At 48.5% G+C, this 27,018-nt stretch overlaps 4 protein-coding genes across 8 annotated transcripts; all 4 read right to left on the minus strand.

The window, feature by feature from the left end:
- Window positions 1-227: 227 nt before the first annotated feature.
- Window positions 228-2,369, minus strand: aicda (activation-induced cytidine deaminase). Of its 2 annotated transcripts, XM_040165555.2 has the most exons (5): window positions 1,882-2,369; window positions 1,246-1,411; window positions 861-1,143; window positions 570-685; window positions 228-497 (listed from the first exon to the last, which is right to left on the minus strand). In XM_040165555.2, the coding sequence occupies exons 1-5, from the start codon at window positions 1,899-1,901 to the stop codon at window positions 447-449; spliced, it is 636 nt and encodes a 211-aa protein (XP_040021489.1). In that variant the 5' UTR covers window positions 1,902-2,369; the 3' UTR covers window positions 228-446. The 2 variants fall into 2 exon arrangements, with proteins under 2 accessions (XP_040021489.1, XP_040021487.1); XM_040165553.2 differs by lacking the exon at window positions 1,882-2,369 and having other exon boundaries at window positions 1,246-1,871.
- A 1,789-nt stretch (window positions 2,370-4,158) lies between these two features.
- nat14 (N-acetyltransferase 14 (GCN5-related, putative)) lies at window positions 4,159-6,674 on the minus strand. 2 transcript variants are annotated; one of them, XM_040165827.2, is made up of 4 exons: window positions 6,450-6,674; window positions 5,715-5,870; window positions 5,326-5,631; window positions 4,159-5,235 (listed from the first exon to the last, which is right to left on the minus strand). In XM_040165827.2, the coding sequence occupies exons 2-4, from the start codon at window positions 5,793-5,795 to the stop codon at window positions 4,774-4,776; spliced, it is 849 nt and encodes a 282-aa protein (XP_040021761.1). In that variant the 5' UTR covers window positions 5,796-5,870; window positions 6,450-6,674; the 3' UTR covers window positions 4,159-4,773. The 2 variants fall into 2 exon arrangements, with proteins under 2 accessions (XP_040021761.1, XP_077951062.1); XM_078094936.1 differs by lacking the exon at window positions 6,450-6,674 and having other exon boundaries at window positions 5,326-5,447; window positions 5,715-6,021.
- A 96-nt stretch (window positions 6,675-6,770) lies between these two features.
- Window positions 6,771-13,570, minus strand: znf628 (zinc finger protein 628). 3 transcript variants are annotated; one of them, XM_078094935.1, is made up of 10 exons: window positions 13,418-13,561; window positions 12,384-13,132; window positions 12,215-12,287; window positions 11,207-12,118; window positions 10,622-10,792; window positions 10,162-10,495; window positions 9,707-9,861; window positions 9,225-9,467; window positions 9,068-9,086; window positions 6,771-8,921 (listed from the first exon to the last, which is right to left on the minus strand). In XM_078094935.1, the coding sequence occupies exons 2-10, from the start codon at window positions 12,770-12,772 to the stop codon at window positions 8,863-8,865; spliced, it is 2,355 nt and encodes a 784-aa protein (XP_077951061.1). In that variant the 5' UTR covers window positions 12,773-13,132; window positions 13,418-13,561; the 3' UTR covers window positions 6,771-8,862. The 3 variants fall into 3 exon arrangements, with proteins under 3 accessions (XP_077951061.1, XP_077951060.1, XP_040021613.2); XM_078094934.1 differs by having other exon boundaries at window positions 6,771-9,086; window positions 13,418-13,570; XM_040165679.2 differs by having other exon boundaries at window positions 6,771-9,086; window positions 12,384-12,918; window positions 13,418-13,562.
- Window positions 13,571-13,856: 286 nt separating this feature from the next.
- Window positions 13,857-19,829, minus strand: il11a (interleukin 11a). Its single transcript, XM_040165848.2, has 5 exons — window positions 19,356-19,829; window positions 18,467-18,624; window positions 15,850-15,945; window positions 15,541-15,702; window positions 13,857-15,410 (listed from the first exon to the last, which is right to left on the minus strand). The coding sequence occupies exons 1-5, from the start codon at window positions 19,360-19,362 to the stop codon at window positions 15,231-15,233; spliced, it is 603 nt and encodes a 200-aa protein (XP_040021782.1). The 5' UTR covers window positions 19,363-19,829; the 3' UTR covers window positions 13,857-15,230.
- Between the last annotated feature and the right edge of the window lie 7,189 nt (window positions 19,830-27,018).

A 27,018-nucleotide genomic window follows, 5' to 3' on the forward strand; every position in this document is an offset into this window, starting at 1 on the left:
CGGAAAACATATTAAAAGCATGATGGTCACTTTGGGGATTCACTGGTTTCTGCCATGTTGTTTTTGTCCGCTTTTCTTATCAGTAATGACACCGGTTTTCAGTTAATTGCATCTAATTTGATCCCCAAACATGTTTGATTGCACTTAGCTTAAGAAATAAGATGGTGAACGACAAAATTGCCAAACTCAAATACATGTTTTTACATCAAAGGCACAAAACACAATAATTATCTTATTGTTTTATTTCATACATCTGTAATGCAACAGAATAAGCAAGCAGCAGCTGACACACAAGCCTTGCCACAACCTAATCTACTTGGTCTCAGTTCGTATCATTCTCAGTTTTAGCCCTTGTGGTGATGGACCAATGCCAGCATGTTTTTTTGTTCTACTTTCTACTTAACAAAAGACGTAATGCTAACACCAGAGGAGGTCAGAGGTACTTTTCACAGTCCAAGCAGCTTGAAGGCATCCCTTAAATCTTCTGTTTCACAAGGCTAAAAGAAAGAAAACACAAATCAAATTGATCCGTTGATTGAAAAAAGCACGTAATGTGGTAAACCTTGTACCTGGAGGATGCGCTTGAGCTTTCTGGAAAGGCGAACAGAGTTTTGGTGAAGCTCTTTCCAGGCCTTGAACTGGCTTTGTTTGCGATCTACAAAAGTCTGCCAGCAATAGAAGAAATCTGATGAGAGAAGGACAAGTTACGTATAATCAAATTGTTGACATCCAGAGAAGCAATAAACAATTCCTTTTAGGTGGAATTTGGTTTGCTCAACTATCCAGTAGTTTCTGGCTCTAGAATTACACATCTTCTCTCTTTAAATCTCCACCACATATAGACCAGTTAGTGCCTCCACCTTTGTAACTCATGACTGTGACCTGCACGCCAGCTTTTTTCAGCATTCTCAGGCCGTCTCTTTCCCGACTGTTCTCCATGTCACAAAAGTAAAGGCGAGAGACGAAGATCCTGAGGCGGAGGTTGGGCGTCCGGCTGAGGAACTGGGACAGACTGATGGAGCAGTTTACGCAGGGAGACCACGAGCAGAACCAGGTGATGGAGTAACTCAGCCTCCTCCCTCCGGTGTCTCCACAACCCAAGAAACCAGGGCACAAGGCTCCGAGGTGGCGCAGGAACAACAACTGCGAAGACACGAGGAGAACAAGGAGGCTCTATTATTCGCTGCTTTCACTTGTCACTCGCCCGATCAGGCCGTTTCTCACATCTTGACCCACGTGACTGACCTCGACATGGCAGCCACTGCGATTGCGCAGGTGTCCAAAGTCGAAGGACAAGGAATCCGGCCCCACTCGCCTTTTCACAACAAAGCAGAGGTAAGTCTCGTGTCGGCCCCTCGCCCAGCGCATGTTCGTGTAGTGGTAGATGAACTTTTTTCGGGGCAGAAGCACACTGGGACAAAGGGAGAGAAGGATGCTCATGCTATTAGGGCAGCATATACCTGGAGAATATTCAAAGTCCCCATTCACAAACACTGATTTCACCAGTCAACATTTCCGAATAATGCCATTCGCAAAAAGGGTTGTTGTTGTAAAAAATATTGTTTTAAAATATAATTCTAAGAAAGTCTGAGAAATCTTTTGTGTTTGTCAGATGACTCATGAATTGCAGTTTGAATCCTAATACGTTAGCACAATGAACTCATGTGAAACCTGAGGTTAACCATAAGTGAGACGACGTCAAAAGACGACCAACATTCACTGCTTTTTTTCTTCCCTCTCGGTTTCGCAACTTTTAGCGAAACTAGGACAATTCGTTAATACTGAAACCTCAATTGATATCACTCAAAGGTCATATAGTACCACAGTTATGGGAAAAGAATTCAATTTCAAAGAAAACATGAATGAATCAATTTTTCTCACCTGTCAAGCTTTGCAATCATTTCGAAAGGCGCGCTTTGCTCGGCCGAGCAATGGAGGTAAATGACAAAGATTCAAGTGTGTGTGTGTGTGTGTGTGTGCTGGGGGGTTATAGGAAGGGAACCGAGAACATTTACCTCCAAACATAAAACACAGAGGCAGCTTCTGGTTGGACAGACAGATATTTTAAAGAAAGTTCAGGGGGCGTGACACAAAAGAGATGGATCGTTTCGCGACAAAACAATCAAAGCTATAAATAAAGATTTCAATTTCTCTACTTCATGACATCTTGTTTTTGACATGGCCATGAAGACATTTTATTTATTTGACGTGATTTGTAACCTGTGGAGGTTTTCACAGGCGTCTGTAACCTGAGCCAACCGGCTGGAACGTTCCAAACGTGGCCCCTCCACCTTCATTTTCCCCAGATCATCAGATAAGAACTCCAGAGACCCTCTCACCTTGATCCACAGTCCCGTCCTGCTATTCAGCCTTTCTACCTAACTAATCCCCCCCCACCCCCTCCTCCTCCTCCTCCACTCCCTTTGGCGGAGCCATAGGCGTCTCCTGACCCCGAAGGCCCCCGACACCTCCTGCGTCCTCTCATATGGGGTTTCCCAAACTGTGTCAGGCCCGGCAGCAGAACCGCGATCGACCTCCTTCACCCGACGTGTGTGCTGGAACACTTTTTGGATAAATCCCACTCGTGAGCCTTTGAACCGTCAGATGCTGTCATCTCGCTCTCGCCAAATGAGGATGTGCATTCTTTTGCTGCCGTCGTTTCTTTGCTCCGTCTGTTTCAGCTCTGGCCCAGTCTGCTGGCTCGGTGGCACTGCATGCAGGCATCCTGCTTTCCCATGACTCCCCTCACCCTCTCATGCACTCTGCGGTTTGGGGAATTCACCGTTTCCCAGGGTGGCTGTTTTTGGAGCTCCTCTGTGTGTGTGTGTGCGTGTGTGTGTGTGTGTTAGCCATCTGTATGAGAATGTTATTAACTCAGTCTATATCTTATGCATCATCTGGAACTAATTTATCTAATTCATCGTATGTGGTGCCCCAACTGCGAGCCTCTGAGCAACCTCCCATCATATTGCATTACTCTGACGCTGCGTTACGCCTGACGTCTGTGCACATTTGATCTCGAGTGCACGTCTCTTTCTCGACTTCAAGAGGCCGATCAAATGCCAAATTATATGTAACCACTTCCCACCCGCTTCACCACAGTTGACCAAGGTCACCTCACAGTCACACACATGAACTCTCACGTGCACCGCCACCTCGCCGATGTGTGTGTGTGGTGTAGTAGTAGTACAGTACAGCCAGACACGGCTGTGCACATCACCCATAGTCAGGGGCAGAAACCGGGTGTAGGAAACGCCAAGTCATACTTTCCGAAACCCACCCGCCCACACACACACACACCCTGCACACGCACACAAACACTTGCACACAGCCGTACCGTGCAGACGCACTTGACCACAGTCGCAAACAGACTTTCTTTCCAGTGCGTGAACTCACATCTGTTTCCTGACAACAATAATAGCTGCAGATTAGGCGGGCACAGAGGCCCAGCTCACAGGTGTCTGGTCTTTGACAGTCATCAAGAAACAACCCGATGATGACCAAAGAACTGGCACAAGTAAAGTACAGCTTTTTACAAGGTGAAATGACCCGACCACACGCTTCCTCGTGCATGTAACACTGTTATGTTACTGGGTGTCTCAGCTTTTTCACCAAAGTTTATTAAAGGACGGTGCTTTTCCACCCCAGCTTGCATGATTGGGGTTTGCGGCGAACGTGTACGTCTGCACATCAGGTGAGATACGGCCTCCTTTTCACACGCATTAGAACTGTACAAACATCCCGTGGTGTTTATCTGCGGCACATTGATGCCATACAGACATCGGCTGAAGGTTTGTAGGAAGTAGATGCGGGATGTGAGTGTGAGAGCTGGGGACCATATTAAGGTTAGCCTCAGACTGGGGCTGTGTGCATTTCCCCGCTTAGTCACATAAGCTGCCAGTCACCTGCAAACCACACACATTCTTGCATCAGATTACCTGTACTGTATGGAATGCACAGCTTCAATCTATGCGATACAAATTAGTTTGGAAACACCTATGTAGATTCAAACTTGTGCAATTTTGATACATTTTTGTTGAGTTACTTTCACTATAATGAATCTATATTTCTATTGAACTGGTTAATTTAATGATGTTTCCACATCCCAGAATGAAGCCCTAAAATACCATAATGTGAGTAGTTAAAAACGCAAAGTTATGAAGTTCGACCCTAAATCATTTATTTAACAACTACAGAAAACATTCTGTTTTTCATACAAACAACAAAGACAACTCAAATGAAAGAACAAGCAGGGTTTCTAGCGGACTCACAACATACGGGACGCAGCGAAGGAGCAACTGAAGATGAAAGCAGAAGAATTCTGCATATTCACCAAAACCACACTTCCTCCTACACATCTGTATCCTTTCACACAAACAAATGTGTGCAATCACACACATCCTTTACTGTGTAGGAGCCTTTGAGAAAAAAAAAACACACAAAAGGAAACACACATTTTACATAAATATTTCATTATAAAGGATGAGAGAACAGCATGATTGTGGCTTTGGGTGTTATTATTACATCTTTAAATAACAACCATTTGTGTCAAAAGTACAGAGATTATTGGACGAAAAATGGTAAAAATACAGTTCAAACTAACAGAAAAGCAACAAATACAGGAAATAAATACTTAAATAACACAAAATATGAAAATAAACAATAAGCTTAAACAAATATCCACACAAGCGGCAGCAGTGAAAACTTTTCCTATGGCTTCTTCACCTCCAGCCATTCCAATGACTTCCTCTCCACGAGTCCATCACCCCTCCATCACAGGTCTTTGTAGAACACTTTAGTGAGGGGGTATCCCAGAAAGCCTCTCTCTGGAGGCTCAAGCTTTCTCTCCTCCTCCTCTTCTTCGTCACCGTCTTCCTTTCCATCGGCCCCCTCCCCAAACTGCTGATAGCCCACCTTCCTGAAGAAGGCCTCCCCCAGTTTGGACGGGTAAGGGACGTGAGCGTACACTCTGCGTGCGCCGGCCTCCCGCTCCCTCTGCTCCAGGCCCTGGACCAGCAGCCGGCCCAGACCCTCCCTGCGGTACCAGCAGCCCGTCACCAACCTGCAGATCCTCGTCACGTCCGCCCGCTTCTCGCTTTCCCTGAAGATGCAGCCCAGGATCTCGCCATCGCACTCCGCCACCCAGATCTGCCCTGCCTCCTGCTCCCGCTCCGGGGTGACGTTTTCTGCCTGCAAATCGGCGCCCTTGTCTTTGGGTGCGATTCTGCGCCTCGGCTGAGCAACGGAAGAATGATTATTGGCTCCGCAACGTTAGGTGGCCGCACAAACTACACCAAAAACGCTGTTGACACGGGGTAGACAAACCTTTCTCGGCCCGGGTGTCTTGCTAGTGATCCCGCTGAAAGGATTCGGCAGTGTCTCGTCCACTGTCCCTCGGTAGCTGCTGCCCACGTAGTCCCAGTAGGGCCGCACGCTGCCCAGAACCCCTGTGGACCGCGGCATGGTGATTTTGAGAAAAACAATTAGCAGGAAGACAGGAATAGCGAGCGTCAGGACGAAGGAATGCACGAGGCAGCGCAGCATCGAGGAGAAAACAGCCAGGATGAAGAGGCAGAGCGGACGAGTGAGGACGTGGAGGATAAGACGGTTTTCTGTGCCCTCGCAGCCCTCCTGGAGAGACGCAAGTTAAAAACAAATTAGCGCCAGTGAATGCCCACCACCCCCACGAGCGCCGTCTAAAACCTGCAACCAACCTTGATGAGGGCTTTGACCATCTCTATGTCGTCCTCCTTCATCCTCCTCATCGCCACCTGGTCCAGCTGCACCTTCACCATGTTTGGGCTCTGAGCTCTGACAGCGGGACGGGTGCACTAACGATTGGACACATCCACCAACCGTGTACAGAATTCCTGCAAAAACACACATTACGAGTGCCACAGGAACAGAAGTTTGTTGGCAAAATGCAATATTTGTGACGTTTAGGTACTAAAATCACATATATAACGGATTCTGGGTCAACGTTGCATGAATAGTGTGTTCAGAAACTCTCTGTCTAAGAAGTAGGTCAGAAAACACTTAATCAGAGAGGTCGGACATGATCAGTGGTGTCTGCAGGTCCTGTTTTTGAATATAAAATATATATATAATGAAGAGGGATACTTTTATCCTCGTAATGCTGTGAGATCGCGTCCAATGTTGTAACACAAGTTATTCTGAGCGGATCCCAGTTTGAATGCATACACACGTCGGATTAATACCGACGTGACACAAAGAGAAGCCGTACGACAACGCGGGGTTTCGAAAAGCACCCGTTCATAGTTCGTTTACTATTCGGTCACCACGGCTCCCTGGAAGGCCACTCATCTGCGATCGTAAACCAGTTCATTCCAAACCAGTTGATCCCACAGATACAGCCGCCACACGTCACTCCGTATGTGGCGGCCGCGCGCCGCGGACACGGAGACACCCGCCGCCGCGGCCCCGCTTACCTTCTGCGCCACGCCGCTCAAATAGCACTGAGAGACGGGGACAACACCGTGCGTGTATCCCCCTCCGTGTGGTCGTGGAGTCCTCGCGCGTCTCATTGGGCGTACGCACGAGGCTCGTTCCCGGAGCCGAGGGGAGATTCTGGATGCACGCGTAGTCGGTTTGCGGTCCCGTTACACGTTTTAAACGTGTCGACCTGCGCCGTTTGCGTACGCTCGCCGCGCAGTGCGTAAAGGCGACGTAGGCGGCTGCCGCGACGTGAGAGCGTAAATGACCTCTGTGCGTTTTGAAAACAAGACAAAAAAAGAGACGAAAACCAACAATAAAAAGGTATTGACAGATTTATTAATAATTAAACTGCTATTTACTGTTGACAATGTAAAGAAAGTGGGTCATGTACAACATTTATTCACAAAAAACATATTTACTTAAGTGACAGTATCAATTAAACTAATATATTTAAGAATATTCCAAGGTCCATTTGAATGTATAACATTTCTACTATGTGGCCCCATGGGATTACAATACAGTACTCATCTAACTGCAGGTTCTCCCTCAGCTCCAGGAGAACTCCAACTAAAGTGCTAACACGCGGAGCTCACAAATAGTGATGCATTCACTAGCACCTTCTCTCAGAACTGCATCTCTTTAGAGTTGGGTAAAGGTCCATTCGTTATCGTGTCTTCAGTCGGCGACTGTGGCGCCTCGGTGTTGGCTGCAGCGCTCTGTTCCTTTAAAGTCTTTTCATTTGCCTCGACTGTAAGACTTTCGTATTTCACCTCACTACTTTGGGAAATCTCTCCGTCCCTTCCTCTCTCCATTCTTCCTTCTCTTAAACTACTGGTGCTGACCTCAATTATGACAATTTCCTCTCCATTTCCCAGCTGAAATATGCCTTCCATGGCTCCTCCACCCTCCCCCACTCGCCCACTTGCAGAATTGCCACCGGCCCCTTCTTCTCCCATCATCCCGCCTTCGCCTTCTATCAGGGCGATCATCTGCATACCCTCCTCTGCTCCCTGCTCCATCTTGGTCTCACCCCCCAGTTCAAATACCACCTCCTGCCCATCAAGTGGCACCAAGCCTTGGGTGGGAGTGCAGGAAAGCTGCAGGCTGTGTTCTTGGCCTTGGTTGAAGGCATTGCTGGATGGGCCGCTGTCCTGTGCCTCTGTGTGGAAATGGAGGACATAAGACTCTCCCTGGCCTCCCTCCTCTTCCATCTCTCTCTGCTTCTCTCCATGCCATTCACGCAGGAGTGACATCATCCCTCCCTTACCCCCTATTTTTGCTCCTTCCCCATGATCATCTGTCTTGAACTGCAATACGAGCGATTCCCCCTCCCCGCCCACTCCTCCATCCCCTGCCTCTTCGGAAGCATCCCCCTCGAACTGCAACACGTATGACTGCCCACCTTCCTCCACAGTCATCCCCCCCTTTGCCTGTCCTTCGTTATCAAAACAAAACACAAACTGGTTCCCCGTCATGGTATCCCCTGTCCCTATTCGCCCCACTGTGGCGTGGGGTTCCACAGCGGGAGGGGCCGGAGTGGAGGCTGGCGATGCTGTCGTGGCTGGTGTAACCATGGTAACGCTTGATGTTGGTCCTGAGGTGTCCATATCCGGGGCTCCAGTGGTGGAAGATGAAAGAACGGGGACGGCGGTGCGAGGTGCTGACAGGGTGCAGTGCGACGCGGCGGGAGCCGATACAGCAGTAGTCTGCGAGACAGCGGTCACGTTGCAGTCCGTTACCGACGCACCTTCACATGCCGTCTGGCTGACCGCAGCGGCCGCAGACATCTGAAGGCGGGCTTTCGGTTTGCGACCCCGTCTGCCCCGAGCGGTCCGCGTGCTTTTCCCCAATATGGGCCTTGTCAGCAGAGGGTTGGCCGAGAGAGCGCGTGGTGACATGACAACAGGAGTGTTTGCATTGTTGTTATTATTATGGTTGGTGATTATGAACCTGGTCTGCTGTGGCTGCTGTGATATGGCGGGAAAGTGGGACATCGGAGTCGGTGTTTGGTTTAGGACGGGCGCGAGTGCTTGAATAGTCTGAAGCACAGGGAGGGTCTGAGGCTCCGCAGCTGGCGGAGGGTTGTTGGCTGTGGGGACAAGGATCAAGCTGGACTGGCTGCCATCATTGGAGGGACACTGCAAAAGGAAGAAGTTTTGGGTTTGGGACAGCGGCGGAGGTGGTGGAGGCGGAGGAGCGGGTGGAGGGGACGTCAGAGGAATAAGCTGCAGGCCGCTGGCTGTCTGAATCATAAAGTAGTTCTGGGAGCTGTTGGGGGGAATATTAAGTGCTGGCTGGGACACAATCAGGCTGCCGTGGTTTCCTGAGGTTTCCAAGGTGATCGGGTTGAGCAGGGTCGTGGTGGTTGTTACTCCCCCAACACTGGCTTTCACGGCCACTCCGTCTTTACCTCCACCAACAGAGCATGGCAGTGGAACGCCACTGCCGTGGGTACGGATGTGCCTCTGCAAGTAGGAGTGCATGACAAACTCCTTAGAGCAGTACGGGCATTTGAAGTCCTTGCTTGAGGAGTGTGTGCGAAGGTGGAGCTGCAGGTTGGACGAGTGTGTAAAGCTTTTATTGCAGTGTGTGCACTGGAAGGGTCTCTCACCAGAATGTGTGCGTTCATGCTGCTCACAAAGAAATAACGGAAAAAGAAGAAGGGAAATCACATCAGTTAATTGGATCAAACAAATTTCAAATACAAATCCATACCTTAAGCCAAGAAGAATTACAAGCTCGTAGCAGAATGTGCAGACAGTGCTGACCTGTTTGAGGTTCGATGTCTGGGAGAAGGACTTTGAGCAGATGGAGCAGGTATGAGGACGCAGTCCCGAGTGCATCTGGCTGTGTCTGCGCAGGCAGCTGGTGTTCTTGAAGGACTTGCCACACTCCTTGCACACGTACGGCCTCTCGCCTGTGTGCTGCCGCAAGTGGTACTGATAGTGAGAGCTCCATTTGAAAGTGAGAGGGCAGTGAGGGCACTGGAAGGCCCGAACACCTGTGTGTACCTGGTAAAGTGGGAGTGGATAAGTTGTTAGTGACCACCTTTGGGTGTTAATTTTCTTTAGAAATCGCTAAAACCTGCTTGATCCTAGATAGTGTTTATTGTGTTCTTTTTGTACTTGTCTGTAGCCTTGCTGGGGTGTGAAATATACTAGACAGCGGTTAACTTCAGAAATCCTCATTTCCGGGGTGGCATAAATTATCAAACTTGGCCTATTTTGTTTTCATGGGACAGAAGCCCTACCCTCTGATGGATGGAAAGCAGAGACGACCTCTTGAAGCTCTTTCCACACTCGGTGCAGCGGTAGGGCCTCTCCCCAGTGTGATCCCTCATGTGGTACTTCAGCCCAGACGAACCTTTGAAGGCTTTTCCGCACTCCGAGCAGCGGTACGGCCTCTCTGTGTCAAAGTGCGTGAAAGATTTAGTTAATTATACTTAACGTGATCCATTAATCAACTAGTAGCCATTGAAGCAAGTATCCAGATTATGATTTGTTAAGCATTACATTGTTTTATTAAAAAAAGGGGGTCAAGTCAAGTTCCCTGGCTGGTGTCAAATAACCTTTTTGTTATTGTTATTGTTGCTTGGCCAGATTAGTGGGGAGATAATTGGCCTTGCAGGGAGAGAGAGCATATCAAACCAAAACACATTGCTTTGCTCATAGTCTCTATTGGGTGGTTAAATCTCCATGGCTTTACCTCCAGTGAGCGCGCTCTTGCTGGCCGCTGTCTTTTTGGGGGCTTTGGTCGGTTTGGCTGGTTGCTCCTCCTGCTCCTCCCTCACGGCAATGACGTTGATGTGGATCTCACTCTGGCCTTCCTGCTGCTTGTCGGCCTGGCTGGGAGAGGAGGGGAGGGGGAGGGAGAGGGAGAGGGAGGCAGGGCACACTATCTCAGCCTCCGCCTCGGCCAGGAGGCGCTGCTCCGGCGTGTGGGAGTGTTGGTGGGTGAGGAGCGACGAGAGAAGGGGGAAGGAGCGGTCGCAGGCCGAGCAGCTGAACTGGGAGCGGGACTGTGATGAGAGAGAGTGCATCTGGACAAACAAACGGGAGGCCAACGTTATTCTCAGATGCATCGAAATGCAAAAAAAATGTGCTAAACAGTGCAGTAATTTGCATACACGTGTGAGTGGAAGAACAATTATGAGGTCCATTCTCACCAGTGACACATGTCTATTGAGGCCTCCGCTGGTCTTGAAGGACTTATTGCAGAAGCCACATGACAGCCCTGCCCATGTGGTTCTGGCCTCGGGCTGAACGCTCTCAGCGCTCTGAGTCACCTCGGTGAAGCTCTGCAGCAGGTCAAACTGGGCATGGGCGGATCCCACATTCTGAGGACAGACCAAAGGAACTCGTACATATAAATAAAATCCCTTCAGATCAGACTCGAGCACTTTGAAGAATGGGTGAGGGTTTTTAAGATTGACCAGATACGACCGGATCGGTCTGAATTGCTATTTTGTTTACTGACGTCTCTAAAACCAGAACGTTTAATTTTAAGTTAACACAGAAGCCGTATTAGTGGCAGTTGCTAAGAGCCTCTTGATCAAAGGAATATGCAGATTTTTTAATGTTCTGTCTGTATTCTCCATGAATGCTGGTAGCATAGATTTAGGAAAATTAAGTTTTTCCTTAGCCGAGAAAAACAAGCCAAATCTGAGATGTGGACGGCGGCAACCGGGCTACGGGTCACTTCCCTCTCTTTTGTGGAAGCTTTAGTATTTCTTTTGATTTTGATCACTTACTGCATTAATGCCATCCGCTCCCTCCGACAGACCAAGGAGCACCTCCGTCGTGTGTCCATTTTCCGACACCGTCGTCGTCTCCACCACCTCCTCAAAATCAGCCAGCAGGTGACCGGCTCCCACCAGCCCATCCCCGACTTCCATCCCTGGTCCAGGCCCTTCTTCTCCTTCGGCCCCGTGTCCCTCAGGGGCCATGTGAATGACCTGGTGGTCCTCGAGATCTGTCCGCGTGCCAAAGGTGTTGCAGCAGCTGCCACAGCTGTACAGCAGCAAACTGGCCCCCGTGTGGGTGCTCAGGTGAACCTCCGTCCCGATGGCCCTAGAGGCACACGCGCCCTCCCCAGGGGAGGCGAGGGTGAGGAGGCTTGCGTTCTGTCCGGACGGGGTGGTTGACAAGAACACTTCCTCCATCCCCACCCCGACTCGATCAGTTCCCTCCTGGCTCACAAACCCCACCATGTCCGTCAACATGGCCGACGTCACTTCCTCCGGCCCGACCACCACCTCCACCGCCTCGTCTCCCTTCCTCCCCTCCTTCCCCCCAGCGTTGGGGTTGGCGTGCGAGTTCTTGTGCAGGGCCAGGTTCGATGAATGTGTGAAGCTCCGCCCACACTCCGTGCAGATGTAGGGCCTCTCACCTGTATGTATCCTCATGTGCTGCCTCAGGTTGGTCGACTGGGTGAAGGACTTGTTGCACACCGTGCAGGTGTAAGGCTTGAGGCCAAGGTGGACGTTCTTGTGCCGCCGCAGACTGCTGGAGTTCTTGAAGGCCTTTGGGCAGCTGTCACAGGGGTAAGGGCACTCGCCAGTATGCTGGCGCAGGTGATACTGGTAATGAGAGCTCCATTTAAAGGTCAGAGGACAATAGGGACACAAGAAGTTACGCACTCCAGTGTGGACACTCTGATGGACCTGGAGACAAGACGGAGATACAGGCGCTGGATATGGTGCTCATTTGAAACCATTTGGTTTCATTTGGTTATGAAAAGCTTTTGTTCAACACCTCACCTGGAGCAGAGAGGAGCGTTTGAAGGCCTTGCCACACTCCTGACACTCGTAAGGCTTGTCCCCCGAGTGAGACCTGCGGAAAGAAACGCAAGGGACGCTTTCAGTTAAAAAGGAAGGTATGGGTTATGTGTTTTACGTGCTCCACCCTCTCGCCTTGAACGACGGGTACCGTTGGTGGTAGAGGAGAGCAGAAGAGCCCTTGAAGGCCTTGGGGCAGAGGTTGCAGCGGTACGGTCTCTCGTTGTTGTGGCTCCGCTGGTGGTGGGTCAGCCTGGACGACCACCTGAAGCTCTTCCCGCAGTCCATACACTGGAAGGGATGGTCCGACTGCTCGGGCTGCTGCGGTTGGCCGGACACCGACGACGTCACCATGTCCAGGACCACCTCCACATCCCCACCCTCCACTACGCCTTTGTCTCCCTCCACCAGCCCCCCGCTGTCCCTCTCGTCCCCGACGTCCTCTCCCGGACCAAGGAGGGATGGGAAAGGAGAGAGGGAGGGGTTGGGCGGAGGCGGTAGGAGTTCCGCTTGGACCGCCAGGGCCAACGAGTTGGCCATCGCGAGGGAGTTCCTTCGGCGGTCAGTTCTGGTGCGCTGTCATGCTTCTTCTGTCAACTCTACGTTCCCTTCTGTGTCTTCTCATCAGTTCTTTTCCCCAGCGGAGACACCAGCAGTCCCACCAAACGTGACAGCTCAGGACACGTCTGACATCAGGTGGATGGGGAATAAAGTTGTGTAAGTTGGTAACTCCAGGTGAGTAGGTCCCCTTTAAATCCCCTCTCTTCCTCCTCCTGTCAGTGAACCTTTCCCCCCCCTCGCTCTCTCTCTCCCCCTCCCTCCCTCGCTCCTTCTCTCCCCCCTGCTGCTTTTCCTCTGGCAGTCAGTCGGTTTCTGTCCGTCCCCGCAGTGCGGTGCGAGCTAGCAAAACACACACACACACACACACACACACACACACACACACACACAGAGGTTACAGCTACATTACACATGAAGCTACTTTATTAGCAAACACTAAATCACATCCGCGTGTGCGGGCGGACAACGCGCACCATAAACCCCAAAAATAGGTCCGTTTTCACAGCACCAACAGCATCAGCTACCGGCCTCAGTTTAAAGCGAATCCAGCCGCCGCCTGCGCCGAATACGGCCGTTAAACTGCTCGACGGGGACGCGAGTGAACGCGGCGGAAGAAGAACTCACCGCGCGTCCTCAGCTCGTCCCGGCGCTGCGGTGTTGCTGTGATGAAATGGAACCGGGTACCGCAGTGCTAATCCACACAACCTTAACAATAAACACACAGCGCAAACTAACAGCAGTTCTCCACCCGATTCCGCCCTCCAAGAACGGCGACGGCGATTGGCTGTCGGCCGCTGTGCATACTCTACTACTATTGGCTAAGAGCTTTGACAGACAGATCGACGTTTTTAAACTTTGGGTGAATCAAATCTCACCCCTGGATTTGAAGGAAAACATTTATTAGTAAATGCATCTACACCAAATTATATTTCTTATAAACACGTTATATTCTGATTCTGACGCACAGACTTCTGGGTAATGTAGTGCCTGTGTACTTCCATCTGTCACGGCTGTCATTGCAGGGCAGGTGGAGCATCAAGAAACATAAACTCAAGACCCATTGTGCACATTCTGTAGTATTTATTTCACCAAGGCACATATTTCACATTGAGTCCAATCAGTGTGAGGCATCTTGATGTAACAACAATAATTTAAACATGATGGTATTTTTGGATATTAGGGAATAAGACACTGTATAAAAGTACAAAAAGATAGGAGACTTGCTCCCCTCCAGCACGAAATAAATAGTTCCACCAAGTTACTTAAATAAATAGTCAAATACTGTAACAAATACTAGAATAGAAAGGAAAAAGGATAGTGATAAAGTTGGTAAATTAATTAAAAATAATTATATATTAAAAATAAAACAATACAATACACAAAAGCACTGTATGCAACAATGTGCATTCCTTTACACTTATGTATACACTAAGAACATAGTGTCACAATACATAGTATTTTTAAGACGTTGGGTGTTGAACTAACAAATACAAAATTTTCTACCCTAAAGCCCGAGTTCAAAATTAGCCATCTCACTTATTCGAGAGGCTAATCCTGACAAGTTTGTGCAAAGAATCTAATCAGGTCCATCAGTGCTCAGCAGGGCATATTCATACAACTGTACCACAACGCATGAGAAACACGCAACAGAGACTCTGCCCCTGGAACAAAGGAGAATATTTACTTCTCTTCGACAAGCACTTGACATTTTTAATTGATATGTTAATATATTTGACATGGTCAGGAGATAACATTAACATTTTCTAAATTTACAGGCCCTGTAAGTGAGATATTGGGAAAGAGTTGGCTGTCGTCTATGCTACTTCAACTGGAGGAATTATTGGCTAAATAAATACACAAACGCGAAGTAGATTGATTTCGTCTGAACAAAAGCAAGGAAGTGCTGCCGTGTTTTTCTTGAGAGTCGATCAGTGAGACACAAGACAAAAAGAACGATTACAGAAATGTGGGCAAATAAATTCACGTTAACACAAAAACAAAGATTTGAGTGACGCACGACAACTTAAAATAAATAAATAAAATCAAATAAATTACCAACCGTCAATAAATAAATAAATATATAAATAACAAGGTCATGGACAAGGCCATGGACATGGACAAGGTCATGGACAAGGCCTTTAGGAGACAGTTAGGGGACTTGGGACATGATCTATGTATTTAAACTGGCAGTTTGCTTTAACAGGACTCTTGACGTTGTAACTGGCTGCAGTATTGCACATCCGTATTGGCTGTGATGTAAAACTAATTTCTCAACACAAACGTCATTGGTTTAAATTTGGCCTCTTAAGGGATGCAGTCGAATACAGTGCACACCGACATGGTCCTAATTCCCCTTTGGCTGAGGCACGGCTCCGTGTATCATCACTGGCTCTGCCGCCGCGTAGTTAGGAGGAAAAGAATGAACGGGCTTGGATCGTCATTGTCCTGGAGAGGATTTGGGCTTGAGGCTGATGAACGCTCGGTACGCCCAATCACAGAAGAGCTTGAAGTGTTGAAGGAGCTCGTGGCTGGACTGCAGGACATCAAACTGATAGGGCAGGTGAGGCGGGAGGGAGGGGGTTGCCTGAGTCAGCTTCGGGGCTTCGACTCTCAGCATCTGTAGCAGAGATGGTAGGCGGACAGATTAGAAAAGCAATAAATGCATTCATGCTAAAACGTTAATGGATGAACATCAAATTGAACATTGAAGACGCCTGGGAATCAAATAGGAAAACCCAGCTCTTTACCTGACGGTGCAGCAGATTGATGAGTGATTTCATTTCTCTGATCATCTCCACCAGCTTGGGCAGTGCCGGGTGGTGGTGCTTCTTTGAAACCTTGTTCAACCACTCAAAGTGGTGCTCATACAGCTTCAAGTCGGCATGCAGCTGCGAGAGTGTGGGCTTCAGCTGGAAACAACACAGACACACTTAGAGACTTAGCATGGGTGTGTCAAGATTGGACAGTGTGCATAGACGGGCCCTCTACCCTCACAAGCACGCACGCACACAGACATAGTCACATACAAATACGGAATGCTAATATCAGAGCATTACCTCAAGATTATTGAGGTCATTGGCTGATCTGTTGCTCATTTCCGGCAGGGATCTGAACCGGTGGGGCTCCACATCTGCGTCGAATGCATGCTCCCTCTGAAAGAGAAAACAAGACGCAAAGCACCCAGTTAGTCATTTGCATCGTCGCAATTTAATTCACCCCAAGACAAGTCACGGCAACATGAGGAAAGTATTAGTCCGGCACCTCCACCGGACGACTGTTTTCTGTGCTTGGAGACAGTAGCCCTCGCTGAGGGTGAGTGTGGTTGATCGAGTTCAGTGTGAGTTCACCCCACATTCTGCCTCCCCAAATGTCAACAATAAGAGCAAATGACCCCGAACCCACAGGATGTTTTCTAAAGGGAGCGAGGATAACAACATATGCAATGACTAAGAAAGCTCCAAGTGGGACAGACAACACAGAAACTGTGGGGAAACTCCAGGGTCACAGCTATAAAAAGAGCGAATGACGCAGTACCGCTGCCCAGCTAGAGTTGTGCCCTAAACGACTACCAGACAGCGGCTGTAGTTCTGCTTGTGGTCGCCAGAGGGAGATAAACAACCTGTGACTGCAGGTTCACAGAGTTCTACTTGCCAAAAGCAGCTGTGCTGTTTTTAGTAGTATTAAAGATGTATGCGTGGTCGGTAATGAGCGGGGATAAATGGAGATGACTGATGTGGTCATGTGCGTCATTCCCAATCAGCAGAGGAACATAACAATATTAGGGTGATGAGGGCCGAGAAATGTTTTGTGTAAACAAGTTGCGTGTACTTAATGCTTCCTTAACCTGTTATGCATGGTTTTCCGTGCCCTCCTGTTTGCTTCCAGTTGTTTGTGTTGACGTTTTTAAGCGATGAATGTGCCACATTGTCTCGCATGCATGTCTCTCGCTTATGTTTGTGGTCCAATGTTTTGTCTCTGCTGCTTTTCTCCCCTTCCATCCCTCGCTCCCCTGCCCCCCCTGCCCTCTCTTCCCTACTCTCCCCCTCTCTGTACTTCCTACCAGGTGCACAAGCCCATACAAAATCGCGTGCATATGTGCACGCACGCACACACATACACCACCGGCTTGTCATCTAGTTGGCTCTGTGATCTCTTCATCTCTTGTGGTTTTTGCTCCATCTTTCTCAGCCTTTAATTCTCCCTCTTATCCTCCTTTTCTTGCTCGCTCCCTCACAGATCAGAACCTCACCCAACAGAACCCTCGCATCCAACATTTTTCTTCACGGGTGCAAATACTGGAATGAGATAAATCTTTTTGATTTTTATCAGGTCACTTTGCTGTGGCGACCGAAAGGAAAACACTAAACACCGCACCTACATAACCATGACTATTTACAGAACCTTCAACACACACATACAGACACAGAGCCACAAAAATGCATGCACAAATGCATACACACGTACATTTGCACACATACTGAATGCATACAAAAACGCACACATAGTTGCGTTAGATAACCTACATAGGCCGTGTAGTCCATACGTGGACACACACACTATTTTCTCTCTCTTAACGCTTCAGTGTCATTGCTTGTTTGTAGGGACTTTCCATGGGTTCCCGCTCTATTTTTCTTTCCTAACTCTCTGCTCTCTTTAGTGGAATTCCACACAATAAGGAAAAACAAATTAAAAGAAATCTTCCATGTTACTGAACACTCTCTTCTACTGTTCCGATTACCCTTTGATAGTGTGGGCTTGTTGACATCTGGATCCCAGGTTACACAACGGTCTGTAACATTGTTCTAAAGCAACACACACACACACACACACACACAACAATATCTACCTGCCCAGACAAGCGAGAGTATGTGGCTATTTTTGATTTTATCCCGCCGAACAGAGTTAAATGATTTACATAATGCAAAAATAGAACCCGGAGCAGCCATGTGGAACCGAAGATCCTCAGATAGGGCCCTGCGTTTTTTTTCACCTGTTCATAACGCTGTTGATACATGTCGGTCACCAGCTGAAGCCAAATCTTAGCTGTGGTTTCAGTTCTGAGCGTCAACAAAATCCAATGTGATGCCAGGTTTGTCGGTATGGTACGCATATAATAATAATGATAAAAAGCTCCTCCAACTCCATCCTCAGTTCCACATAACCGCAAAACACAAACCTGTTTCTATGTAACGGGTGTCACACCCGTCCTAATAGGTCATCATTGTAAATGTCTGTTACTTCATTGATCTCATGTCACCTTCACTTTCCTGGCCATAAAGCTTAGCGCCACCAGTCAGATGAGCAGGCGAACCAGAAGGCTGCTGAGTCAGCCCCCCCCCTCTCCACCCCTTACACAGTAAGTCCAGTGTGGATTAAAAGTGAGATCACTCAAATCTCCCCAAGGCCTTTTTGCTGCCCTGATCTAAGCATGCACCAATTAAAGCAGCTTAAGTCGAACTCAGGACCCGAGCTCACCCATGTAGCTTGTGAACGGTACAAAGTTACTGCTGTCAAACTGAAAGGTGACACTAACACCCGAATCCCACGAGGAAAAGATGAATCAAGGCGGGTTGCGCATCCTCTGTCCAGCCTCTAACTAACCATTCCCTCATTAGCCTCTCCTCCGAGCCACAGCTTCCACCGGCAAAACACCACGATGGCGTCTTCACTTACCAGCAGTTCCTGGGTGAGCTTCATCAGATTTTTGGTCTGATTGGACAGTTTGTCCATGTCGGTCTGTCGCCGCTGCGGTACTGGCGAGGCATTGGTGAACACGGGCAGCTGAGCCAGCAGCAGCGAGAAGAGGAGCAGCCGGGAGGAGCTGAGCAGCGCTGCAGGGGTAGAACAAAACGGAAGCAATTAGTGGAGAGGCGCTGTCATCTCGCTATGATGACAATGGCTGCGGGCCACAGCTGTCAGCTCCCAGGGAAGATACCACACCATAATATAAACAGAGGCTCCAGACTGGGCACAGGGACCCAGAGGGAAGAGCTTCGGTGTCAGAGTCACGTTTACACAGGCCGATCGCAAATCATTAAATCATTAGAAACGCTTCGACACTGAATATCCTGATCGCTGCTTTAACATAAGCAACAGCAATGAATGCTGCTGATTGTCACACCTGCAACTGGATAGGTACGTGAGTTGGTAGTATAAATTATATAGACCGAGCCGAGGCAGCTCTCTAACAGTAAGCTCATTCATTCTTTTTTTCCTTTCAAGTTCAAATACAAGGTAGACTAAGTATTAAAAGGGAACCACAGTGGGGTTGAGATGATGAATGCTTCATAATTACAGGTGAACCACAAGAATCACACTGCAGGAGCATCTTCGCGTCCCAGTGTGACTTTTGCAGTTCAGGGATCAAAGTTGTCCATTGCGACTGGCAAGTGTTGTGTGAGTTCATTGTTTAGAATTGAATGTGAATAACAAATGGTAAATAATAATGGCAAAGCCTATCTGAACAGTCAAATATCTGGTGATAAATCAGAGTAACGTTTAGAAATAAAATATGAGTAGCAAAGTAAGTAGAGCACAATACAAATATTAGAAAAGCACTTACATTTCATATTTGGTCGGATCCAGGCGACAGGTAAACCAGCAAACAAACGGTGGACCAATAAATAAATAGAAAAATAATAAATAAATGGAACTCCGGAAACAGTCACGTGCTCCGGTTTCTTCTTCGCACTCTTCAGTCAGAGTGAGGAGGAAAGCGCTCAGGACGCGAGAGGATGAATGAGAGAGGAGAGGGATGACTGCACCTCTCTGAGATGTTTGAAGAAAAAAAAAAAGTAAAATTAGTCAAACTTTCTGTCTCTGGCAAAGTTTGAGATGGGTCCTGGTGGTCTTTATGGCGCGCTGGAGGCAGAGAGACACTTGGACCGTTTGGAGAGAGAGAGAGAGAGAGAGAGAGAGAGAGGCAACAGAAGTCAGAGAGGGATGCGAGTGTGGTAAGTCCAATTTTTTGCGCGCAGTGAAGTGTTTAGGCTTGTTTAAAACTTCCTTTATAAAGACGTCGGGCCTATGACACATCGCAGTGACTCACTTCATTCATAAAAAACACACATGCACACACACACACACACACACACACACACACACACACACACACACGCACACATACACGCACACAGCCACGCGCGCTCTCTCTCTCTCCTTCCTCTCTCTCCCTCTTTCCTCCTCCCCTCCCTGCTGCCTGTCTCCCTTTGCGAAACTTAAAAAAAAAAAATAGAAATGTTCCGTTGTTTTCTTTCCTGTTTTTTCTTTTCTTTGCTCTGTCACTTTCTCCCGTCCCGTCGCTATCTCGCGCGCTTCCATCCCGCTACCTGCGCCCAATCGCTCCCATCTACCTCCTCCGTTCTTTCCATCTTCATCTCTCTCGGTCTTTATCACAGCAGACTTCCCATGAAGCCCATTGTATTCGTGTGTATCTTTTAGGCCCCCTGTCTTTTTTTTCTTCCTTTTTTGGTAATTTGTGGAGTGTTCAGAGAGGAAATGTCACAGAAAACCTGTTATTTGATTCATGTCGGTGCTTTTTTTATGCTACACGTGCCACATCCCCTGTATCACAGCTAATCCACAGGGCAAAACACCTTTTTCTCCCCCATATTTCTCTCCCTCCTTTTCTCACCCCTCGCTCTTTTTCTTTTACAGAGCCCCTCCTGAGACAGCAGCCTGTTATTTCCACTGCCCCCCCACCCACCTCCTCTTTTTTTTTTCACTCCTTCTCTCCCTCTCCAGGGTGAAGGAAAGAGTGAGGAGTGAGAGACGGATAGGAGCAGGAGAGGTGTTGTCCAGACCAGAAGGGGCCATGAAAGTGTTGCATAGAAACAGTGAGCGGATACACACACACACACACACACACACACACACACACACACACACACACACATTAATATATATATATATATATGTATATAAACACACATCACAGGACTTTAACACGGACACACACACTTGAGGGGTGGGAGGTGGGGTCAACACAACATACACAAAACACGCTCTTGGCCACGCAACATACGCTGTGTCGTGATATAATATGTTTCTCTATTAACAGAACACACAAGAAATTGAAGGCTAAGAAACCTGCAAAAACATAACAGTCTACTGTACACACTTCAACAGGATTTCTCACAAACTCTCTCTCTCTCTCACGCACACACACACATGCATACACACACACACACACACACACACACACACACACACACACACAAAAGCAGAGTGGGGCAGCCTGGAAACACTCAGTCAGGTGCAGTAAAGTGTGGCTTACAGTCACAATGGGCAACGAAAAAAAGAGTTTCCAGGGGGACAGTTGATGCATCGTACTGTAGATATACAGTAAATCCAAAGGACGTCAATGCATGCCTGTCCACCCCTCAGTAAAAACACCAGGCTTTGGATGAAAGGGGGGAAATGGCAGCAGATAGCATTAGATCACTGTGGATTGACCTCTTTAATGTAACCTTCATCAAATTAATCAGTAAATGCTCATATTTTCCAATCGCCCCCCCCGCCATGTTAAGCTTGATTTCCAAAATTGTGTCATTTTGTTGCACCCTCTTCTTCAGCAGTACTTTGGCACCTGACATCTGAGAATCAGCACGTAGTACCGCTTGTCTCAATAATCCAACCCCCATATTGCTCCTACAGTAGAGGATGGAAACATGCACATGCAGTTTGTAATGCAGATTCTTTTGAAAATGTACTCTACATTTGGATAGAAAACTGACAACATACCAGTCGTGGTCGTCCTTAAACCTGCCTTCTTCCTCACAGCCAGCAGGGGGCAACTCTCCTGCTTGCAAAAATAAATCTGATTAAAAGTCATTAAGAAACAAACCCTGCTTCTCACTTAATTTATCCCCTCGGTAAACCGTTAACATGAGTTAGCAGTCCAAATCACTTGTTACGCCTCCTTACATACAGCAGAATGTCCATTTAGTAAATGACGCACTCATTTAAAGTAATGTAATGTTTTCTGGTCTGGGAGTTGTGTGTGATTTTGTCTTTGAACATTAACACTTTTCAGTTCATGAAAGGTCACTGTAACATTTTGCCATGTCTTGTTTAAGGGTGAGGTTCTACGTACTGCGGCTCCTCCCTCTCGCCAACTCTCGTTACCAAAAAACAAGACGGCAACAACAAAAAACCAAGATGTCGGCGTGCGCAATCCCAAACTCGAGAATGAACAAAACGGTAGCCCACGCGACGACGTGTGACGATAAGGTCCACTTCTTCCACACGGAGAATACACACACACACACACACACACGGAGGGAAAGAGAGAGTGATAGAGAGACCACTGGAAAGGAAGAAAGCACTTTTGAGTCTGGGTGTGAGATTAGGAGACCCTCATTCGCAGACATACACTCATGTGTGGTTAGAAAAGAATTAGTGGTGGGCCTTGTGTGCGCAGTCGCACACTCATACACACACACACACACACACACACACAGCTGCCAGTCCAGTGACGGGCCTACACAGGGAAACAAACACAGTCCCGGGGCCCAGGGCCCGGTGGCAGCGAGTGGGTGGCGGAGTTGTTGTGGTGAAAAAGGGGGCCATGCTCTGTTTTCTCGGGTCAACGGTGGAGAAGAAAAGCAAGAGAAGGCGGGAGAGGAAATAAACGAGTGAGGTCGGACGTAGGGAGATATTGACACACTCGCTCTTTTTAATTCCCCCACATCAAAGGGCCGTTTGAAGACACAGCTGGGGAAAGAAGAAAAGAAAAAGTGATGTTAGTCACTCTCCCCCCCCCCCCCTTTCCCTCTCGTGATGGGGGTCTCCTGGGTGGCTCCGAGGCCCCGCGGCCTTCTGTCGTCTGCCGGCACTCGCACGCCGCGACGCCGGGGCACCCGGGCGCCCTTTGAGCGCGTGCGTCTTGCGGGCGCGCGGACGTATATGTGGATGTCAGCGCTCGGGACGAAAAAAGAAGGTCACGTATCTTTGTTTAGACTTTTGTGTTTGTGTGTGTGTGTGTGTGTGTGAGAGAGAGCGCGGACGCACACTGGTGCGCAGGCCTGTCGGAAAAAGGGGGAATCCGGGCTTTGTGTGAACGGGTGTGCGTACAGTACATGTGCGTAATTATGGGCATGCGGTGGTGCGGTGTCTGTATAACGTGCATGAGCATCGGTGTTTGTGTGTGCGACGTCTGCGTGTTTGTGTGTGGCCTTCATATGCTACCCATTACATCACCAATCTGTGTAAACCACCATAGGAGCAGAAACAGAGTGAGACACTCAGACTACCAGCTCAAAGGCATCAGAGAGGAAGGGGAACCTGTGACACGGCCGGCCAGGCAAACTTTACTCACACAAGCTTCACTCAAATTCGGTCATGCTTTACACTAGGTTTCCTGTATTCACACATTATTACGCAGCCTTCAAATCATTTGAATGCCTCACACTCACTCGCTCACCTTTTCGCCCCCCGGCTGTTAATTTACACAGTCGCTCGATTCATCGGTTTGCCCGAGTGTATTTAATTCTTTATAGCGGATTTATCTGACAAGGAAGCGCTTGATTATTAATGGATTTTTTTTTTATATTGGGGAATTTTTCTCCACTGTGTACTTTGGTGTGACGCTTGTGTCGTCTGATTATGGGAACAAACACCAAATCAGCTCAATCTGATCAAGCGGGCTTTCCAGCAGACGCTTGCAGCCGTGGGTTCATTTCCATGTCCAGGTGGGTGATAAAGTGGTCTTGTGGATTTTAGGGTTAAACTCCCATGTTGTGCTTACTTCAGAGCGTCATGTGTAAACAGTGCATATGTCGGATGTGACGCTGCGCCGATGGTAAAAGGGAGAAGAAGTAGTAATAAATTAATCGTTTTTTATGTTGTGCCCTCATTTCCTCCAGGGAATTCCAGCAGCCCCGAGTAAACAAACACAAAGATTGCGTTCAAAGGGAAAATCAAAGGTCTGACCTTTTACTGTTAATATTTACTCTCCTATAACAAGAAACTTTCAAGTTTACCAAGCACCCCCTCCACATCCTCCTCTTCTTCCTCTCTACTACGTCACTCTGGCCCCCTAACTCATTCTGTCCCCGACTCATTCTCTCCCCCATTTATTCTCTCCAGTTCTCCTGGCTGGGTATCCTATCTGGGGAATCGTCATGGTAACCGTACCCTAACTTGCCATCCACTACCTCCCCCTTCCCCCCCACCCCCTCCCAGCTTCCCCCCTCAGTTCAACCTACGTCAGAGAGCAAGTGAGTGTGTTAATAGTTCGGGGGGGGGGGGGGGGGGGGGTTGGGAGACACAGGACGGGGCTACAATCATTGGGCAATAAAGTGACGTCCACGACTCTCTCTTTCTCACTGTAAGTCATCAGTGTCAAAGTGCCGCCATCCTCTTTCAAATGCATGCATGAGAGGGAACGCTCCCCTCGACCCCCCCCCCCCCTTTCCCTCCCCTCCACTGGCGAGACCTTTTTGGTTGAAAAAAACTCCCCACGGACGTGATTTACAAATTACGCGTGTCAATTGCTACCTTCCTATTCCACGAGAGCGGCGCAGTGGGAGCAGGTACGGGCTTTCGTGCATCTGTTGCTTTCCCCTTTTTTATTAGACCATTAACGAGGGACTTTAACCGGCATCGTTACTGCAGGTTTCCTCCGCCGGGCAGGACGCAGGCATGAAAGGGGGAGCATGAGGCAAACGTTGGGGGAGCCAAATGTTTAAATCAACTCTGTATTAAATACACATTTACAAGGCACATCTTGTTTGGAAACCAAACTCAAGGTATGTGTGTGTGTGTGTGTGTGTGTGTGTGTGTGTGTGTGTGTGTGTGCACGTAGGTGTGTTGGTGCAGCGAAAGTCTTTCTCTGTGAGTCCGCGTTGCTCACCTGCTTCGCGCACGGTTTCTGCGTCTGACGGTGGGGGGGTCTGTGAATGAGAGAGTTGAAGCGATAGGTCACAGACAGAGTGTGAGAAGGAGACGAGGAAGGAGAGATTGAGACAGGGAGGTTGGGGTGATGGGGGGGAGGAGGTACAACGGGAAGCAAGCAACCCACGCAAGAGGAACTTTTTACTGTGCAAACACTCTTTCCATTTACCCCGGCTCGCTCCCTCCATCTCAGACTGGTGTTAATACACCGGAGGGCCCGGGCCCGTCTCGGTGCTCCCGTTCCCCTCGCCGGCATTCTCAGTCGCCCTAAACATTCTTTCCTCCTCTGTCATTGCGCGTCCCGTCTGCATCCCTCTCGCTTCCTCCTTTCGACCGGCTTTCCTACTTTCTCTTTTCACACACTTTCACACACGTCTCTATTTGATTTCTCTGGTGCAGCGTGACGCGCGGGAGGATCAATGAAAACACAAACGGTGCCAGGTTTAAACAATCAGCGCATATGCAAGGGATTCTTATTTTTCTTCTTCTTTTCGTCACTCTGTGCACCAGTATTCCCGTATACACAGATGTAAAGGAGGGAAGAGAGAAAGGGAAGGTCCTCTTTCCGCTGCATTCTTGCAGCGTGCAGGATAGTTAACCCGGAGACAATATTTATGCTTCGCTTCTTTGTGGCTCGTCCGCCTCACGCCTGCGTGCTGGTGCTTGAGTTGTGTGCACTGTATCAGAGCTGACCCCTGCCTGTCGCCGCGTCAGCCTCACACTGTTCAAGCTGAGAGCTGCCAACAAAAGCAGGGGACACAGGGAAGTGTGTGCGTGTGTGTGTGTGTGTGTGTCTGTGTCTTTGTGCGGACAGGTCTGGGGAGAGACGAAAGTGAGGTGAGCGGGAAGACAAAAGGATGAGCGCTTGTCTGACGTTGTATTTTTGCCCTTCTGAGTTACTTTGTCAACGTCACAGGATGTCAGTCGCATGGTGGGGGGAAGGGTGGGGGGGGTGGGGGGGGGGTTGACATGCCCTTTTGTAGACAGACGGACGCACGCGTACAACACACATATGCTTACGTCTGTGAGACAGTTAATCCCAACATTTAACTCAATTTATAACCCGCGGCCCTCACATGCCCCGGCTGTTTCTGTGAATGCTGACGCACATCAGGCCCCTTCATCACTTGCCATTCATTAAGTTAACACTCGTTACACGCCGACAGTCGTAAATCAACCTCGCGCGACAATGATAGCAGATAACGCAACTTATAACAGCGCACATGTACGCACAGCTGTATTGATTCTGCCGTTGCTCCGCTTGACCACTTCCTGTGCGTCAATTTCATCATAACTGAGAGCAAACACAGGAAATTTCATATCAGGAATCGGGAATCGTTTATTCGCGTGTTGTCGCTGTTTATGTTTTGAAACAAGGTGCGGGGCTGAGTACAACAGCTTACAGACGCAGAGTGCATTTTAAGAAGTGAGGAAATCAGAAAGACGTCTCTGCACATTCAGTAGATTCTGCTTTGACCGCACAGGGAGGGGAAGGCGGACCTCAAGTTCACCCAAATGTCAACGGCTTTGACTCAAAGCGCTGCACACAGAAGATACACTGTCTTGCAGTTGTCTTTTCTTTTTTTTTTGCATTCTCCAGTGGAAAGAAGTGTATATATAAATGTTTTGATAAACAGTGGATCTCTCCCTCGTTCCTCTTGGATATGCCATCTTATCTCCCGAGGAGTGATAGCGAGATATGGAAGTAATGTGTTTGCGTGCATTCTTCCTGACCAGCATTATCATTATCTCCCGCTGACGGGTCTGAAGGCCATCTTGTGCATCTGTGCAACCTGTCACAGTCCCGACGTCTCTCCAGATTCATTTTCCTGACCTTTGTTCAACGTGGGAACTCACAAAAGCTTTTTTTTTTAGTTTTCAGTCAGAGAACCACCTTTCTCCTTGGAGGGTTGTGACTAAGAGGAATGACATTGACTTATTGTAATCTCTCTATTCTTGTTCCCAATGTTTATGTTCGCTTTGACCTCCTGCTCTTCCACAGTTAACCACAAGCTGCTCTTTAGGGAGACGTCTAAATGCCTTACACGTCTACTTTTATCAATAACAGTCTGTGAGTCAAGGCCTGAAAGCTATCCAGAATGTGCTATTTTTGGCACAGAGTTCACACACATTGAGATTACGCCCTCGACGCCGCTGTCTTTTTAGGTGTCCCCCTCCCCTTTCTCTCCCTGGCCCCTCATCCTCTTTCTGTTCATCAATCACACTGTCCGTTCTCATCAGAGGGTCAGCGCTGGATGTATGAATGGTGTCAGACGGCCTCAGCGTCTGCCTTGTATTACAGACGCCCTCGCATCTGGCTGGACCCCCAG

The sequence above is a fragment of the Gasterosteus aculeatus genome, chromosome 20 (assembly GCF_964276395.1).
Source record: "Gasterosteus aculeatus chromosome 20, fGasAcu3.hap1.1, whole genome shotgun sequence".
Lineage (NCBI taxonomy): Eukaryota > Metazoa > Chordata > Actinopteri > Perciformes > Gasterosteidae > Gasterosteus > Gasterosteus aculeatus.